The sequence below is a fragment of the Aotus nancymaae genome, unplaced genomic scaffold (assembly GCF_030222135.1).
Source record: "Aotus nancymaae isolate 86718 unplaced genomic scaffold, 86718_ANA_hifiasm-v0.15.2.pri h1tg000059l, whole genome shotgun sequence".
In the NCBI taxonomy this organism is placed as follows: domain Eukaryota; kingdom Metazoa; phylum Chordata; class Mammalia; order Primates; family Aotidae; genus Aotus; species Aotus nancymaae.
The window spans coordinates 45,753,694-45,770,761 of record NW_026988473.1 but is presented as its reverse complement, the minus strand read 5'-3'; the positions used below and the strand labels follow the sequence as shown (position 1 = coordinate 45,770,761).

The 17,068-nt window shown below is 36.6% G+C and overlaps 1 protein-coding gene across 9 annotated transcripts in view; it reads right to left on the bottom strand.

Annotated features, from left to right (window-relative positions):
• Window positions 1-816: 816 nt before the first annotated feature.
• Window positions 817-17,068, bottom strand: part of RRAS2 (RAS related 2) — an 85,339-nt gene continuing 69,087 nt past the window's right edge. For all 9 annotated transcript variants that reach the window (XM_021675163.2, XM_064365148.1, XM_064365149.1 and 6 more), the window contains exons 5-6: window positions 4,812-4,930; window positions 817-2,323 (exon numbers count right to left, since the gene is read on the bottom strand). In XM_021675163.2, the coding sequence (XP_021530838.1) occupies window positions 2,236-2,323; window positions 4,812-4,930 (207 nt within the window). In that variant the 3' untranslated portion in view covers window positions 817-2,235. The remainder of the gene's footprint in view (window positions 2,324-4,811; window positions 4,931-17,068) is intronic.

Below are 17,068 nucleotides of genomic sequence, written 5' to 3'. Positions count from 1 at the left end.
AAGTTGCCTAGGACAAATAAACTTTGCCAGCTGAAAGTACTACTAAGGATACATGACAGTGCTAGAGTATCAAAAGCCACAGGATAAACATGGTATCTTCCTAGGCAGTAACTGTACCAAATTGTACCAGAAGACCTGAAAGATAATTCTGTATCAACATAATTATACTATGAAGTACAGCATTTAATTATATAATTTTTTTTTTTTTTAAGATGGAGTTTTGCTCTGTCACCCAGGCTGAGTGCAGTGGTGCAATCTCGGCTCACTGCAACCTCTGCCTCCTGGGTTCAAGCAATTCTTCCGCCTCAGCCTCCCGAGTAACTGGGATTACAGGTACCCACCACCACACCCAGCTAATTTTTGTATTTTTAGTAGAGACAGAGTGTCACCATGTTGGTCAGGCTAGTTTCAAACTACTGACCTCAGGTGATCCACCCACCTCGGCCTCCCAAAGTGCTAGGATTAGAGGTGTGAGCCATGGTCTTCAAATAAATGTATTGTGTGTGGCTTTAGCTGTTTTCAGTTTCATCATCAGAGGGGTATATGTGTATGTATTCACCCTCCTCTAAAGTTGGGTTTCTCTATCAGGAGCACAACATACAAAAAGTTTAAGAAACACTGACTTAAAGTAAATATTCAAGAAATCAAAGAACACCAAACTGTTTCACATCCACTCCACCTACTGAATGACCAATGCTGACTTTTAGATTCAAACCCTAAGGCACTGGAAAAAAAGGCATAGAGCTACTAAAATGAGTTTTGCTAACACTTGTTCCCTTAAGAAACCACTAAATCAACACAATGAGTAATCAAGCATCATCTTGTGATAACAGATCAATTTTAATTCTAGCACCTGAAGCTATACAAGGGTATGCTCTATAAACTTCATGGGACTGTTGTACACACTTCATAAAGTGACAACTGTGCAATACCACTTAGCATCTCGAAATCAGGAACATACTATTGAATTGCTTAAACACAATCCACAGAATTAAAAACAAAATCAGATGCCATCCACAGTTATACTAATTGTCCATTAAAAGCTTACACTTAATACTTGATATAACAATCAATATCTAGCAGGGAATATTAAAAGTGATTTCAGAGTCTCATCCTGTTGTACTCTATTGGGAAGGTTTCTTGAGTAGATATGTGACTGGCCAAAGATAGGTACAACCAAGACCAGACCAGCAAGTAAAAGTTCTACCACAGTTTCTATAGTTTCCACTTGTTTTTCTTTGTCAGTTAAAAGTGAACAGTGAGAATTAAATACTTATCTTTACATATACACAAGGTATGCTGTGAAAGCATATCTGCTTACAAACATATAAAAATACTTGTTAACTAGTTTGATAAGAAAATAATGTATAAAAAGTATATAGCAAAAACATTAATCATCTCTGACCCCGGAAAGATCAATTCCATATTTTATATTACATCAAACAAAAAGTTTGTTTTTCGAATCCCTTATCCAGAAATATTTGAAAAGGAAGATAGAAACTATTTTTACCCTTAGCGTGGCTGTGAAAAAGAGTTAAATTAAAAAATCAAGTACACTGAAATGTTTAAGTCCTGAATGAGTCCAAATATTTGACCACGTAGAATATTATCATCTTCAAGAGTAGAAGTAATAACACAGGCTTTTATGAGCAGTTTTTAATCCATAAATACAATAGGCATTTTGGTATTTTGGCCACCAAAAACAAAAGCTGTAGTATCAGTAAAGGTCTGAGATGTTTCACTTTTGTAGATTCAATTCAGTGTATTTAAGGTTAACAAAGGCTGACATTGAAATTTTTAAAGATAGGCAAAAATTCACATTAAAAAAAAAATTCCTATATTTCTATTTAGAGTAACAGTAGGCAGTATGATTCCAAAAGTTAAAAATTATTTCGCAACCTGTGGCTTCAGCTTGGCAAACAGCTTAGATTCCAAAACTGATTCATCTCTATTAAAATGTAAGCACTTAAAAAAAGAGCGTGTCTGTGTATATAGACACATATTTTAAAGGAATCAGATAATCTTTGAAGCAGCCTTAGTGTTTCCTTTAAATTTGTCTGGTAATGACCATTGTATTAGCTTCACGGAAAGGACTGACTAGCCAGCTTCTTGGTCTAAGGCTAACATGGTGATCATTTGCTAAGGCTAGAAAGGTACCAAATAAGATGTAAACTGAGGAGAGGAAGAGGAGATGAGGGCTTTTCCTGGCAGTTGGTAGCTAAAACTGAAAGGAGTCTAGAAAATGACACAATGGCAGCCTTTCTTGTCTTTTTCTTTCCGTGTTGGTTCTGGTGAAGGAGGACATTCCTGCTCTTGAAATTTCCTGTAAGATAAAAAAATCTAAAATATAATCACCTTCTTGGTAATCTACTATTACAAATACAGGTTACTTTTTGCACAAGTTCACTTTAAGTGCAGATGCTTTTCAATGATAAACTTCAACTAGAGAACAAAGCAAAGATTTCTCTCTTCCTTACCCTCACCAAAAAAGGGCACAAATGCATCAACACCAGCATAAACAGAACTGTGAAGTTGCTTTAATGGATGAGCTCTGAATCAGATGAGATACCAGACTCAGTAATCTCTAAATTCCCCTCTCAATTTGAAATCCCATGACTCTAAGGCATACTTAAGAATAAAGATTCATCATTATATTGCAATATAAAATTACCCTTATGACGTATGCTGGTTTTATCCCTGTTCTGCCACTTATTAAATTCAGTATTAGACAAGTTAGTTGATCTAGTCTGAGCCTCAGTTTTTCAGAAGGGAATAATGGCAACCTACCTTTAACAGTTATTGTAAGGATTAAAGATCTTATGATATTTAAATATATTTAATAGTGCCTGGCATTAAAAACAAAACAAACAAAAAAACCCCTCTACTCCCCACCTCATTCCTGAATTACTGATGGATAAGGAGAGATCCTAAGAACCAAAACAAAGGACAACATTTCAAAAAGGTCGTCATAATTACGTTAAGAAGGCACTGCCTCACCAGTTGCTTGACACTAAAATGGAACTGGAAGGGAAAGAGGGTAAAATACATACAACATAAAATTTTCCATCTTAACCATTTTTAAGTATATATTCAATGGTATTGAGTACATGCATGATGTTGTGCAACCATCATCACCATCCATCTCTAGATCTCTTTTTCATCTGGCAAAACTGAAACTCTGTACCCATAAAAAATGATGGGACTGGGATTTTTAACAAACTACTAAAAAAGAAAAACCTATAACCTTCACTTTTTCTTTTTTTCTTCACAGAAAGAGAATGCTTTGGCAAGGGGCTAGAAAGTACAAGACGATCATAGCTCAGGTGCCAATTTACCTTAGATACAAAATAAATATGAAGCCTGGGTGTGGTGGCTCATGCCTGTGATCCCAGCACTTTCGGAAGCCAAGACAGACGGATCACTTGAGCTCAGGAGTTTAAGAGCAGCCTGGGCAACATGGTAAAACTCTATCTCTACTAAAAATACAAAAAAAAATTAGCTGGGTATGGTGGCAGACACCTGTAGTGCCAGCTACTTGGGAGGCTGAGGCAAGAGAACTGCTTGAACTCAGGAGGTGGAGGTTGCAGTGAGCCAAGATCACACCACTACACTCCAGCCTGGGCAACAAAGAGAGACTCTGTCTCAAAATAAAACACAACAACACAACACAACACACGAGCCCACTTCACATTCCTATCAAACTGTCTAACTAGCAGAGAATCCCAGATCTACAGAGCAGAGTGTGAAATAGGGGCCAGGCACCAAGACCCAAAATAATAAATCAAATGCTACTCACTAAAGAAACTTCATCTTTCTCACCCACAAACATACCTAGTAACTCTATCAGATCTTAACCAACACCTTAAGCTTCTTGGAACCCATTAACACTTTTTAAACCACAGGGGCCCCCTAGGGCATCCAACAGAAAAATTCTTTGTTGTGTAGGATGTTATACTTCACACTTTGCAGGATTATTGAATCTCTACTACCTGGCTTACTCTTAGCCTGAGATGTGTTGGAATAAAAAGAAAGCTAGGACCACAGGTTCTGGAATCAGAGATGTGAATTAAAGCCCCAGTTCTGCCATTTAATGTCTAAACTTTGAACGAGTTATTTTACTTCTTTTTCTGTACCTTTGTTTTCTCTTCTGAAAGTTAGGATAAAACACTATTTAGTTTATTGAGCTATGGTGAGAATTACATATATAATACATGTTAAACATTTAGCACAGAATCTGGCAGAGATTATCATGCAAAAGTTAGCTGCTGTCATCACTAAAGGCAGCATTTATTCTTTTCAAAATTCTAGATGTACTTTCTACTTTGTAATTAAATTAGATTTTATATTCTAGACGTGCCTAGAATATGTACTTGAAAAGTGTAATGTTAGTCGGGCATGGTGGCTCAAGCCTGCAATCCCAGCACTTTGGGAGGCCGAGGCGAGTGGATCACCCAAGGTCAGGAGTTCAAGACCAGCCTGGATAGCCAACTTGGCGAAACCCTGTCTCTACTAAAAAATACAAAAAATTAGCCGGGCGTGGTGATGGCCACCTGTAATCCCAGCGACTTGGGAGGCTGAGGCATCAGAATCACTTGAACCCAAAGAGACAGAGACTGCAGTGAGCTCAGATGGTGCCACTGCACTCCAGCCTGGGCAACAGAGACTCCATCACAAAGCATAACAACAAAAAATTGTAATGTACCAAGTGCATTAATCCCTAGAAAGGAATCACTCCTATATAAAATATCCTCTTACTAAAAACACTTAATGGTGATTTATTAAGACATACTTCTAGAATATGTTTTGCTTACCTGATAACCCGGACAAGTTCATGGAAAGCTTGATCTACATTCATCCTAATCTTTGCTGATGCCTCCATGTATGTGACCTTAAGTTGCCGTGCTAACTGTTGTCCTTCTTCCTGTGTTACCTGAAATTCCAACAGTTATGTTTATGGTACATTATTAACTACTGGATTCATTCCATCTAATCCTGACCACAGATTGTGCTAATAATTCAGCCAGAGGCCAAGTTGTTTTATCATAAGATGAATCAACAGATTTAATAGCTCAAAATAAACTAAAGCCCGCTTCTGCAGAACAATGCAGAACATACCTGTGATGGAAATAATATCCTACAGCAGTATTTCCAACTAGAGATGACACAGAAAGTGTTAAATACAACAGTAATACATTCTGGGAAAGGAAAAGTGTAAGGTGCTATTGAAGTATATGACCCTGTCAGGGAGATCAGGGAAAGCTTCCCTGAGGAAGTGACGTTTAAGCTAAGATAACAGAGTACATAGTTGAGGGGTGGAGGGAGGGGGTGTAAGGACATTTCCCTGACAGAGAAACCTTGATTATGTGAGGCCATGAGAGGGAATGGGCTTTCCAAGAACTAAAAGAAGCCTCACATAACTGGAATACAATAAGCAAAGAGAGAAAATGGCAAGAGGTGAAGATGGAAAAAGTGTAAGCTTCAGAGGCCATGAAGTCTCTTCATTACTGCATTCCCCAGTACCTGGTACACAGGTGACACTCATCAATATGTGGAGGGAAATGATTTATGAATGCAATCACATGTCCTCACAATGCCTTATATTTTGGAGGTCAAGGAGAGGTGGCATAGCTGACTGATCTATAAAACGGCAGGTCAGAATAAGAAAACATGAACTGAATGCAAGTGAACTCCTACATGTTTTAAATGTAAGGATTTGAATAGAGATGTTTACCTAAAACTATTAAACTCTATTACATTTACATTTATATAGTGGGACTTAAAATTTTATTTCTGAAAACAATATATTTTATTGCTGTTATCATCACAAAAGTAAACACTTGTCAAAAAATTAGAAAAGCCAAATGGGGGGAAAAAAATCGAAGAAAATTTAGGAACCTAAAAACCATAGAGAACCACATTCTTTTGGTCATTTTTCAATGATATGTAGTTTTCACACTACAAAAATAGGATCATAATTTTTGTGTATCTCATACTCTGGAAACATTCTGAACTCATTTATCTAGGAGTTCTTTTGTAAATTCCATAGGCCATTCTACATAACCGTATCATCTGCTAATAAAGACAGTTTTATTTCTTGCTTTTTGATGTGGATGTCTTTTATTTCCTTTTCCGGCCTTAGTGCACTACCTAGAACCTCCAATACAATAAATGGTGAGAATACTCTTGACCTGTTTTGGATCTTAGAAACAATGCTAGTCTTTCACCATTAAGTATGCTGTCAGTTATATAACTTTTTTTGTGGATGTCAGTTCTCAGGTTAACAAAGTTCTCCCCTACTCCCTTTGTATAAGGCATTTATCAGGAACAGATAGTGGATTTGCCAAATGTTTTTCATGCATCTATTGAGATGATTATATGATTTCTCCTTTTTAGTCTGCTAATATGAATTATACTGACTCACTTTCAAATATCAAACCAACAACCCATTCTGGGAATAAACTCTCTTTGAGTGATGTAATGCTCTTTTTATATATTGTTAAATTCCATTTAATATCTTATTAAGAATCTTTGTATCTGTGTTCATGAGAGATGCTGGACTACAGAGTTCTTGTTTTCCTCTGGTTTGGGTTTCTGGGTACTGCGATGGCTTCATATAAGTTGGAGAGAATTTTCTCTCCTCTTCAATGTTCTAGAACACTTTGTACAGGATCACAAGTATTTCTTCTTTAAATGTGTGGTATAATTCACCAGGCAAATCTATCTGAGCTTGAAGTTTTCTTTGAGAGGAAGCTTTTAAAACAAACTGAATTTATTTTATAGATAAATTACTATTCATATTATCTTTTTCCCCCCCTTGAGTGAGCCTTGGTAGTTTGTGCCTTTCGAGTAATATGTCCATTTCATTTAACTTGTTGAATTTATTGGCATAAAGGTGTTTATAGTATTTATCATCTTTTAAACATCTGAAGAATCTAAAGTGAAGATAGAGTTCTCATTCCTGATATTGCATCTTTTCTATCTGATTATTCTGGCAAGAGTCTTGTAAATTTGATTTTCTAAAAAGCCAGTTTGGAGTTTTTATTTATTTTTTGGTAGAAATGGAGTCTGTGTTACCCAGGATGGTCTTGAACTTCTGGGCTCAAGCAATCTTCCTGCCTCAGCCTTCCAAAGTGTTGGCATTACAGGTGTAAGCCACCACGCTCTGCCAATTTTTCTTTCCTTTATAATTTTACTATTTTTCATTTCATTGGTCTTCATTCTCTTATTTCCTGCCTACATACCATGGGTTTTAATTTTCTCTTTTTCTTCTAATTTCTTAACGAAGAAACTAAAAGTCATTGAACTAAGACCTTTGTTCTAATACAAATATTTAGTGCTATAAATTTCTCTATGTATACCTCTTTAGTAGCATGCCACAAATTTTGATGATGTGTTCTAATTTTCATTCAGTTCAATAATTTCTTTGTAATTTCTCTTTTCATTTTCTTCTCTGACCCAAGAATTAGTTGGAATATGTTAATTTCCCAATATTTGGAGATTTCCTAGATACCTCTCTGTTACTAATTTCCAAGTTAATTCCACTGTGGTCAGAAAATACACACAGTCTGACTGAAATCCTTTAAATTTATTGAGGCTTATTTTATGATCCATTCTTATTTCAAAAGAAGGCACATTCTACTGTTGTTGGGTGAAGTGTACACTTAATGTCAATTAGGATATGTTATTCGACAGTGTTGCTCAAGTCATCTATATCTTTACTGATTTTCTACCTTCCTATCAGTTATTGAGAGGGGTACTGAAGTCTCTGATTCTAAGTGTGAATTTGTCTATTTCTCCTTCCAGTTCTTAACATTCTTGCTTCAAGATTTTTGAAGCTATTATTAGATCACGAATGTTAGGGACTGTTATGTCCTCCTGATTAATTAATCTCCTTATCATTATGAAAAAATCTTCTTTATTCCTGATAATAGTCTTGGCTCTGACATCTTAGTCTGATATTTATATAGGTACTTTAATTATTTTCATTAATGCCTGGCTAGCAAGAATGAAAATAATTAAAGTAGCTATATAAATATCTTACTCTATCCTTTTACTTTAACCTTTGTGTCTTCATATTTAAAGTAGATTTCTTGTAGCATCTTTAATTCAATCTAACAACATCTGCCTTTTGAGACATTTGCACAATTTACATTTAATGTGCTCACTGATATAGTTCAATCATCTTGCTATTAGTTTCCTATCCATATCATCTATTCTTTGTTCTAGTTGTCTTCTTTTTCTACTTTCTTTTGGGTTAGCTGAGCTGTTTTTATTACTGCATTTTATCTCCTTTGTTGGTTAATTAACTATGTATTTGTTAAGTTATTTCAGTGATTGCTTTAGAATTTATAAGTATACATTTTTAATTCATGACAGTCTAATTCAAATGATATTATACCAATTCAGGTATGGTTTAAGAACCTTACAATAGAGCCAGGTGCAGAGATGCGTGCCTCAAGTCCCAGCTACTTGGGTGGCTGAGGCAGGAGGATCACTGGAGTTCAAGAGTTCAAGGCCAGCTTGCTCAACACAGTGAGACCTCATCTTCCAAAACAAAAACCCAAACTAGTTACAACAATGTTGCTCCCTCCTGTTGTTATTAACTTTTCCCTCAAAATGCATTTATTATTTTTACTTTAAATATTGTTATAATAAGAGTAATTTATATTTATTCACATAATTACCATCTCTGGTACTCTGTATTCATTTTCAGACTCATATCCAGATTTCTCTTTGGTATCATTTTCCTCCTGCCTAAGGACATCTTTTCACATTGCTTGTAATGCAGGTCTGCTGATGATGAATTATCTCGCTTTTATATGTCTGGGAAAAGTGTTTATTTCACCTCCATTTTGGAAATAAATTTTTGGTGTGTACTGAATTCTAGATGACAGTTTTTGCTATCAGTACTTAAAAGATTCTGAGCCATTATCTTCTGGCTTCACTGTTTCCAACGAGATATAAAGATGTCTCCTGCCATCCTTATCTTTGTTCTTCTATATGTAATGTCCTCTTTTCCCCTCTGGCTGTTTTTCAGATTTTTTTCTTTATCACTGATTTTAAGCTATTTCACTATAATGCATCTTATAATTTTCCTCATATTTCTTGTGCTCCGGATTTGTTAAGCTTCTTGGATGTGTGTCTCTATTTTTCATCAAATGTGGAAATTTTCAGCAGTTACTTCTGCTGTTAATCCCATCCAGTGCATTTTTCATGTCAAACATTATAGTTTTACTTCTGAAAGTTTGATTTGGATCTTCTACATCTTTCATGTCTCTATTTAACATGTTTTCTCTAGTTGCTTGATTGTATAAAATACAGTCGAAATAACAGTTTTAATGTCTCTGTCCACTAATTCTATTATCTTCGTCATTTCTGGATCTATTAATTGATTTCTTTCTTTATTGTGGGTCATATTTTCTTGCTTCTTTATATGCCTGGAATTTCTGAGTAGAAGGCTGGGTTTTATACCTATCGAGTATTAGATATTTTGTATTTCTAAACACATTCCTGAGCTTTCTTCTAGGATGCAGTTATTTGGAAACATGTTCATCCTTTCAGGTCACGCTCTAGGTTTTGTTATAGGGTACCAGAACAGCATTTAGTTTGGCTAATTTTGACCCACTACTGGGACAAAACCCTTCTGAGTTATACTATCCAATACTCCAAAAAATATAATTTTCCATTTTGATCGATTGGAATATGAATTATTCCTGGCCCTATTTGAGCTCAAGGTATTGTTCCTTTTAAACTTTTTATGTAGTTTGTTCTCCCAATTTAATATTCTATTCAAAAATTTAGTAGCCTCAATACAGTATCATTAGTTTATTACATCAATATACATATATCCAACAACTACTTTGTAATGGTTTGTGCCCTGTTGCATTCCAACAGGGTAACAGTAAAGTTCTACATAGCACTGGTATATCTAAGTTTATGTAATTTTTAAATTTACCTTGTCTCTCTTCGATATAACATATGTACCACAAGGCCTATGCATTTGAAATATAAACTGATAAAGTTACCAGAACAATTAACAACAAAGAAGGAAGCCAAGTAAAAACAGAAAGCTTCACAGAAGCACCAATTTTAGACAGGACAATTTGTATTTTAGGAAAATTCGACATGGGAAAATCCTTCCTATAAAAATACCCCTATGTTGTCCCAAATTCTATTCCTTCTTCCTGGGATGTTGTCCCTTCTGTCTCAACTCTACACTCTCAAATTCTTCCTCACTAACCTTTCAAAACCGGAGCAATCAAATTTCTCCCTAAAGTGTTGATGCTGTTTTGGAAGCACCTGCTCAGAGCTCCCATAACACCCTCTGGTTACCACTGGCAAGACTCTAACAATACCACAGAAAAATTTTTAGTTCTGTTTTCTTGTTCTTTCACCACATTATCATGTCCTCTGAGGCTAGGAAGTTAAGACAGGTTTGTCTTTGTACGCTCAAAGCTTAGAAGCATGCTTAGCAGCTAAATAAATAATTTAACACATGTTAAGTAAATGGTGTACAAATAATCAAATAAGTACATCTTAAGTAAAAACAAAAAAATTACAAAAAGAAAAAGAAATCTCAATAAATTACTTACTCTATTGGGGTAAATTTGATTTTGGGAAGGTAATATATGTACTTAGAATTTTTCCATTAGTCTTTCTGCTCAATTATTCCTCAAAAACGTACCTTGTCCTACCCATCATGCATAATGTAATTCACATAAAGAGAAACGGCAACTGACCTATATTTATATACAGTAAGAAAAGTAAGGCCAGGCTGGTGGCTCATGCCTGTAATCCCAGCACTTTGGGAGGCCAAAGTGGGTGGATCACCTAAAGTCAGGAGTTTGAGACCAGCCTGGCCAACATGGTGAAACTCTGTCTCTACTAAAAATATAAAAACTAGCCGGGTGTGGTGTTGGGGCCCTGTAATCCCAGGTACTGGGGAGGCTGAGGTAGGAGGATCACTTGAATCCAGGAGGTAGAGGTTGCAGTGAGCCAAGATTGCACTACTGCACTCCAGCCCTGGTTGACAGAACAAGACTCCGTCCCAAAACAAAGAAAAAAAGGGAAAAAGAAAAGTTAATTAATTCATAGTCCAGATGATAAAAAAATTCCTGCTGCTAGGGTTATGTGCTTCACTTATCTGTTTTTGTTTCGCTTTTTTGAGACAGGGTCTCATTCTGTTGCCCAGGTTGGTGTGCAGTGGCATGATCACAGCTCACTGTAGCCTCAACGTCCCAGGCTTGGGTAACCTTCCCACCTCAGTCTCCTGAGTAGACAGGACTACAAGCATATGCCACCATGCCCAATCTTTTTTTTATTTTTAGTAGAGATAAGGTTCTGCCATATTGCCCAGGCTGGTCTTGAACTTCTGGGCTCAAGGGATCTGCCTGCTTCCCAAAGTGCTGGGATCACAGGTGTCTGCCACCACACCCAGCCGTTTGTTTTTAAAGCACAGTTTCACATCACTGTCTTCCAGGAAACAAAGCCAGTAAATTTATACATATATTTCTGGTGAAGAAATCTCTAACCACATATAAAGTTGTTTTTGAGCTCACTGACACAGCAACTTTTTTTTTTGGAGACAGAGTTTTACTCTTGTTACTCAGGTTGGAGTGCAATGGTGTGATCTCAGCTCACCGCAATCTCTGCCTCCCAGGTTCAAGCGATTCTCCTGCCTCAGCCTCCCAAGTAGCTGGGATTATAGGTATGCACCACCACACCCGGTTAATTTTGTGTTTTAGTAGATATGGGGTTTCTCTACGTTGGTCAGGCTGGTCTCGAACTCCCAACCTCAGGTGATCTGCCCACCTCGGCCTCCCAAAGTGCTGGGATTACAGGCGTGAGCCACCGCGCCCGGCAGCATACTTTTAACTAAGTAGAAATAGCATTGTCACCACCAAAGTAAACAATAAAAGACAAAAAAGACAACACACTGGAACACAGCCATCGCATTGTGGAAATCAGAAATAAAAAAAAAACCTGAAAGCTACACAAATAAGTATTTCCTAGAGGTTCCTCAACCCAGATAATTTTATAAAGATACCAAATATTAAGCCTCATCTCCTAGATATTCTGATTTGGTAGATTTAAGCACTTTCCAGGCATGTTTTGTTTTAAATAACCAGGGCAAATCTGATGCAACAAATTCACAGAACTACAGAAATCCACAATAATATGTATGAGCTCATCTATTATGACATATTTCTAAATAGAATAAACTACATTTGCAATACTCACTTAGAGTTATGTCAAGCTAATGAAGTTTACAGAAGCAAAACTTGTTTTCACAAATATCTATTATGTAGAAAGAATCATCACTTTAATATCACGTCTTAACTCACTGGTACCCAGATTCAACCATTCAACAAATATTTATTTAGTGCATACCTTTGTTCTATGTGCTAATGATAAAGCATGAACAAAACCGACCGGTCAAAACTGAGAAGCCCTCATAGTACCTACACCTACACTCAACATCTAAATTCACCCTTTTAGATACACATAAGGCACAGGTAATGCCATATGTGGTAAGACCCTCTATTATTTGAGAAGGAGGGGTTCTTTTTCCTAGGATGCTGTAGGGGGCACACTGTGGTCAAAAGTACTGACAAATAGGAGTCTGGGTTGATATACTTAGCTGTCTATTATTTTAAGGATAATGAGTTATTTTCTCAAATTAATAGTGACCATTAATAATTAAGCAACTAACAAGGAGAAAAAAGAGGGAACAACCAAGGTAAGCCAGGAGACAAAGGTGGTAAAGACAAAAAAGCAAAAACAGTTGATGTCTATCTAGACAGGGCTGAGTCGAGGACAAAGAACTCAAAATCAGATATATCATCAAATTCCACTGTCTAAGCCCACATACTGCGATATTAAATTTCATATTCAATGTGTTGTTATATTCACCTACTTTTATATTTTAGCAAAGGCAAGCAAATCATTTACCTATGTTTACTTCCTACACCTTTAGCAGAATAAACAAAATGACTGGCATATCTCTAAAGGACCAGATGGCTGGTAACACTAAACAATCATTCAAATTCTACAGATCTCGTTTTATTTAACATAAACTTCAGCAACTATTCTGTCTACTGCTTCATCATCACTGCCTAGAAAAGGTGTTCAGTAAATACTTGATGGATGAAAAGATGAAAGAAGCAGCCCAGTCCACAGAGATACGGAAGCCACAAGCAAGCAAGCAAGCAAAGCCTCTTCTGTATGATCTCTCCTCCCTGGTGGGGTTCAGAATCTCAGGGAGCCAGTGGTAGAAATGGCCAGTGCTGATCCACAAATTCAAAGAACAAGGAGAACTGGTATTTATTATCTACCAGAAAACAGGCAAGAAGGTAGAGAAACTACAAAGGATCATGCCTAAGACAAAGACAGAAAAAAAACAAACTGGTCAGCAACAGAGAGCAAGCCAGACTGGTTACTAAGAACCCAGAAATGACCAAAAACCAAACATTTCTGAAGAGGGGAAAGAAGTTTTTACAGCATCCCTGTGGTCTGTCCAAGATGACTTGGCAGAACAAGTAAGGGCGTCAAGACATTCTAGACCATCACCTTTAATTGAGAAGAGACTTAAAAAGGTAAAAACCTCTACTCTAGCATCTATAGTATACTATGCTCTACAGTATCTCAATTTCAATAGCATGTACCCTGAGGGTAGGAGATAAGGCATGTTTGTCTTTGCACATCCAAAGCCCAAGACACCTTAGAAAGACAAGGAGACAAAGTAGTGCCAACAAAGGACATTCACCCAACAAGTTTCAGGAGTTTTGCTATTAAAGAGGGGCAGAGAAAATATACTCAGAGGGGAATGTGAGATTAAAAAGGTTTTCCTGTAGTTTTTTTGTTTTAAAGATGAGAGACACTGTAGCATGTTGTATGCTGATGGGAATTATAATGTAGAAATGTTCATCTGAAATAGAACAACTGCTGGGGTAATGTCCATGAGTTGGTGAGAAGGAACAAGATCCAGTATCTGGTGGAGAAGCTGGTCATAGACAGAGGAACAGTTTATCCATGTAAGTGGAGGAAAGTGAACTTGATGGGGTACCTGTGCACTCAGGTTAGTAGATATGGAGGTAAGGACATGTAAAAAATCTCACTGAAACAGGAAAACATACGTATCATCAGCTGAGAGTGAGAAAGGAGAAGAAAGCGTTATAGGTTGAAGAAGAATGAGAAAGTACATAAAAATTATCCAAACAAATGGGAAATAAGTAGACTAGGGAAATGTAAGATTTCCAGTCAGCAATAAAGGCTGTGGTCATGACTTTTAAGTGAGAGTAGTCAACATGCCTGAGTACAGGTGCAAAGGAAGAAAAAGCATAAGGAGGAATGAATCTTTTCTTTGTGCCTATCCTTCACAGAGTAGACTCTATAAATGAGCAGAAAACTAAACAATTGGATTTCAGGCACTTGCTTTTCTCCCTTGGATATATATACATATATGCTTTTCAGAATATACATAATTTATGTCTATTTATATGGTTTAGACAGAAAAATAAATACAAAATAACTTACTCCAAGTTAACACTACATATCTTTAGGGTGACAGAAATATGGAAATCATTTCCTATATTGTTCTCCCACTTCTTAACTCTGAGTGTTTATGACTTCTACAAAAAGAAAAAAAAAATTCCATGAAAAAAATTATAATCCAATGATATACAAACAAAGCCAGTGCCACAATATGTTGACTGTCTGCAGACAGATGGAAAGTGCATACCACATTCTGGCAATCTTCAATACAGGTTGAATATCCCTTATCCAAAATGCATGGGACCAGAAGTGTTTGGGATTTTGAAATTTTTTTGATTTTAGAATACAGTATTTGAATATACATAACGATGTTTCTTGGGGATGGAACCCAAGTCTAAACACAAAATTCATTTACTTTTCATATACACTTTATACACATAGCCTGAAGATAATTTTATACAATATTTTAAATAATTTTGTGCATGAAACAAAGTTTTGGCTGTGTTTTGACTGTGACATCACATGAGGTCAGGTGTGAAATTTTCCACTGGTGGAATCATATTGGCGCTCAAAAAGTTTCAGATTTTGGAGCATTTCAGATTTCAGATTTTTGGGCTAGGGATCCTCAATCTGGTATAAAGACAACTTAAAAATAACTCATATAGACCCTGCCCCAAGCTAATAATGGCAGAGCCGCTTTGGGTTCTAGTGACAATACACCCTCCTCCTCTCCCTAATCTGCCACTGCCTACCTGACAGGAGATCTCTACCTATCCTAGGTCTCCTACCTATTCCTTTACTGGAGCTACCACCATGAGAAGGTTTGAGAAAGATCTTACTTCTGTAATCAGGGCAGGAAGCATACGGGATGAGGCAGAAGTCAGCAAGAGATGGGGAAAAGAATTCCTTCACTGTACATCTACTTTGCCATTACTTCTCAGATGCAATGACATACAGAGTTTCTAGTACTAGAAAGAACTGAGAAGAGCCATAGGCAGGGTCCACTGGGCAATATCAATCAATATAATCAGGTTTAGAAACCTCAAGGAAATGGTCTAAAAAACAACAAAATTAAATCTAAAAAAAAATTAGATGAACTGTCTATGCTAGGTTTATAATGTGAGCAAGCCATATTCTTAATTATTTCAAACAGTTTATACTGATTTGAAATGAACAAATTTTTTCACTCTAACTTTTAAAACTCAGATTCGAAAGAGATCTAATAGGAAAATTTATTCTTTAACAAGTTTCATCAGTGAACATTTCCAAATTTTAGCATTAGGATAATATATCATTTTCTCTTAAGTCAGTGTTTGAAATCTGGTATGCTCCAATAAAATTTTATGTATACAGCTCAAATCAAAGACAGTTACAAACTAGAAGGCTGACCTCAAAGCTATTTATCAACCAATTTTTCCTGATGTTTACACTTTTCCAACAAAATCCTAAGAATCTGTAAACACAACATAATATAAAAACAAGAATACTTAAATACCAACAAAAGAAACAATTTAAACAATACATTCCAGATTGGGGCAGGGGCTAAAGACCTTAAAAAGAAAAAGAGCCCACATAATATTGATATGGTTTGGCTGTGTCCCCACCCAAATCTCATCTTGAACTGTAGTTCCCATAATCCCCACATGTCATGGGAGGGACCAGGTGGAGATAAGTGAACCATCAGTGGTTTCCCCTATCCTGTTCTCATGATAGTGAGCAAGTCTCACAAGATCTGATGGTTTTATAAAGGGCAGTTCCCCTGCACATGCTCTCTTGCCTGCCGCCATGTAAGACATGCCTTTGCTCCTCCTTCGTCTTCTGCCATGATTGTGAGGTCTCCCCAGCCATGTGAAACTGTGAGTCCATTAAATAGCTTTTTCTTTATAAATTACTCAGTCTTGGGTGTGTCCTTATAGCAGCATGAGAATGAATTAATACAAATGTACAGGCTCATTAATATACAACTGATCTTGTTCCCCTCCCCCACAAGAAAGATGAATGTATAGTGTTACCAAAAAAATTGTTTTAACTAATAAAATTTCAATAAGTGGGTAAAGAACACGTGAGAATAAGCATTTAGCCTGTAACTAAATACTAAAAATATTCTTTGCTTTTTCTTTTGAGACAGAGTCTCACACTGTCACTCGGGCTGGAGTACAATGATACGATCTCAGCTCACTGCAACCTCCGCCTCCTGGGTTCACACAATTATTCTGCCTCAGCCTCCCAAGTAGCTGGCATTACAGATGCACACCACCAGACCCGGCTAATTTTTTGTATTTTTAGTAGAGACGGGGTTTCACTAACTTGGCCAGACTGGTATCGAACTTCTGACCTCGTGATCCACCCGCCTCGGTCTCCCAAAGTGCTGGGATTATAAGCGTGAGCCACCGCGCTCAGCCTAAAAGTATTCTTTTCTTAAAGGTTACTGGTGTTAGAACTAGCCTATGTAAAGAATTAATAAAAAAAATTCAGTCATTAAAGTGACTTAGGAAAAATCCAAATATTGTAATTTAAATGAAAGCCATTCTCTATGTGAAGTTAATTTAGTATTAGCAATGAATAACTGAGGCCT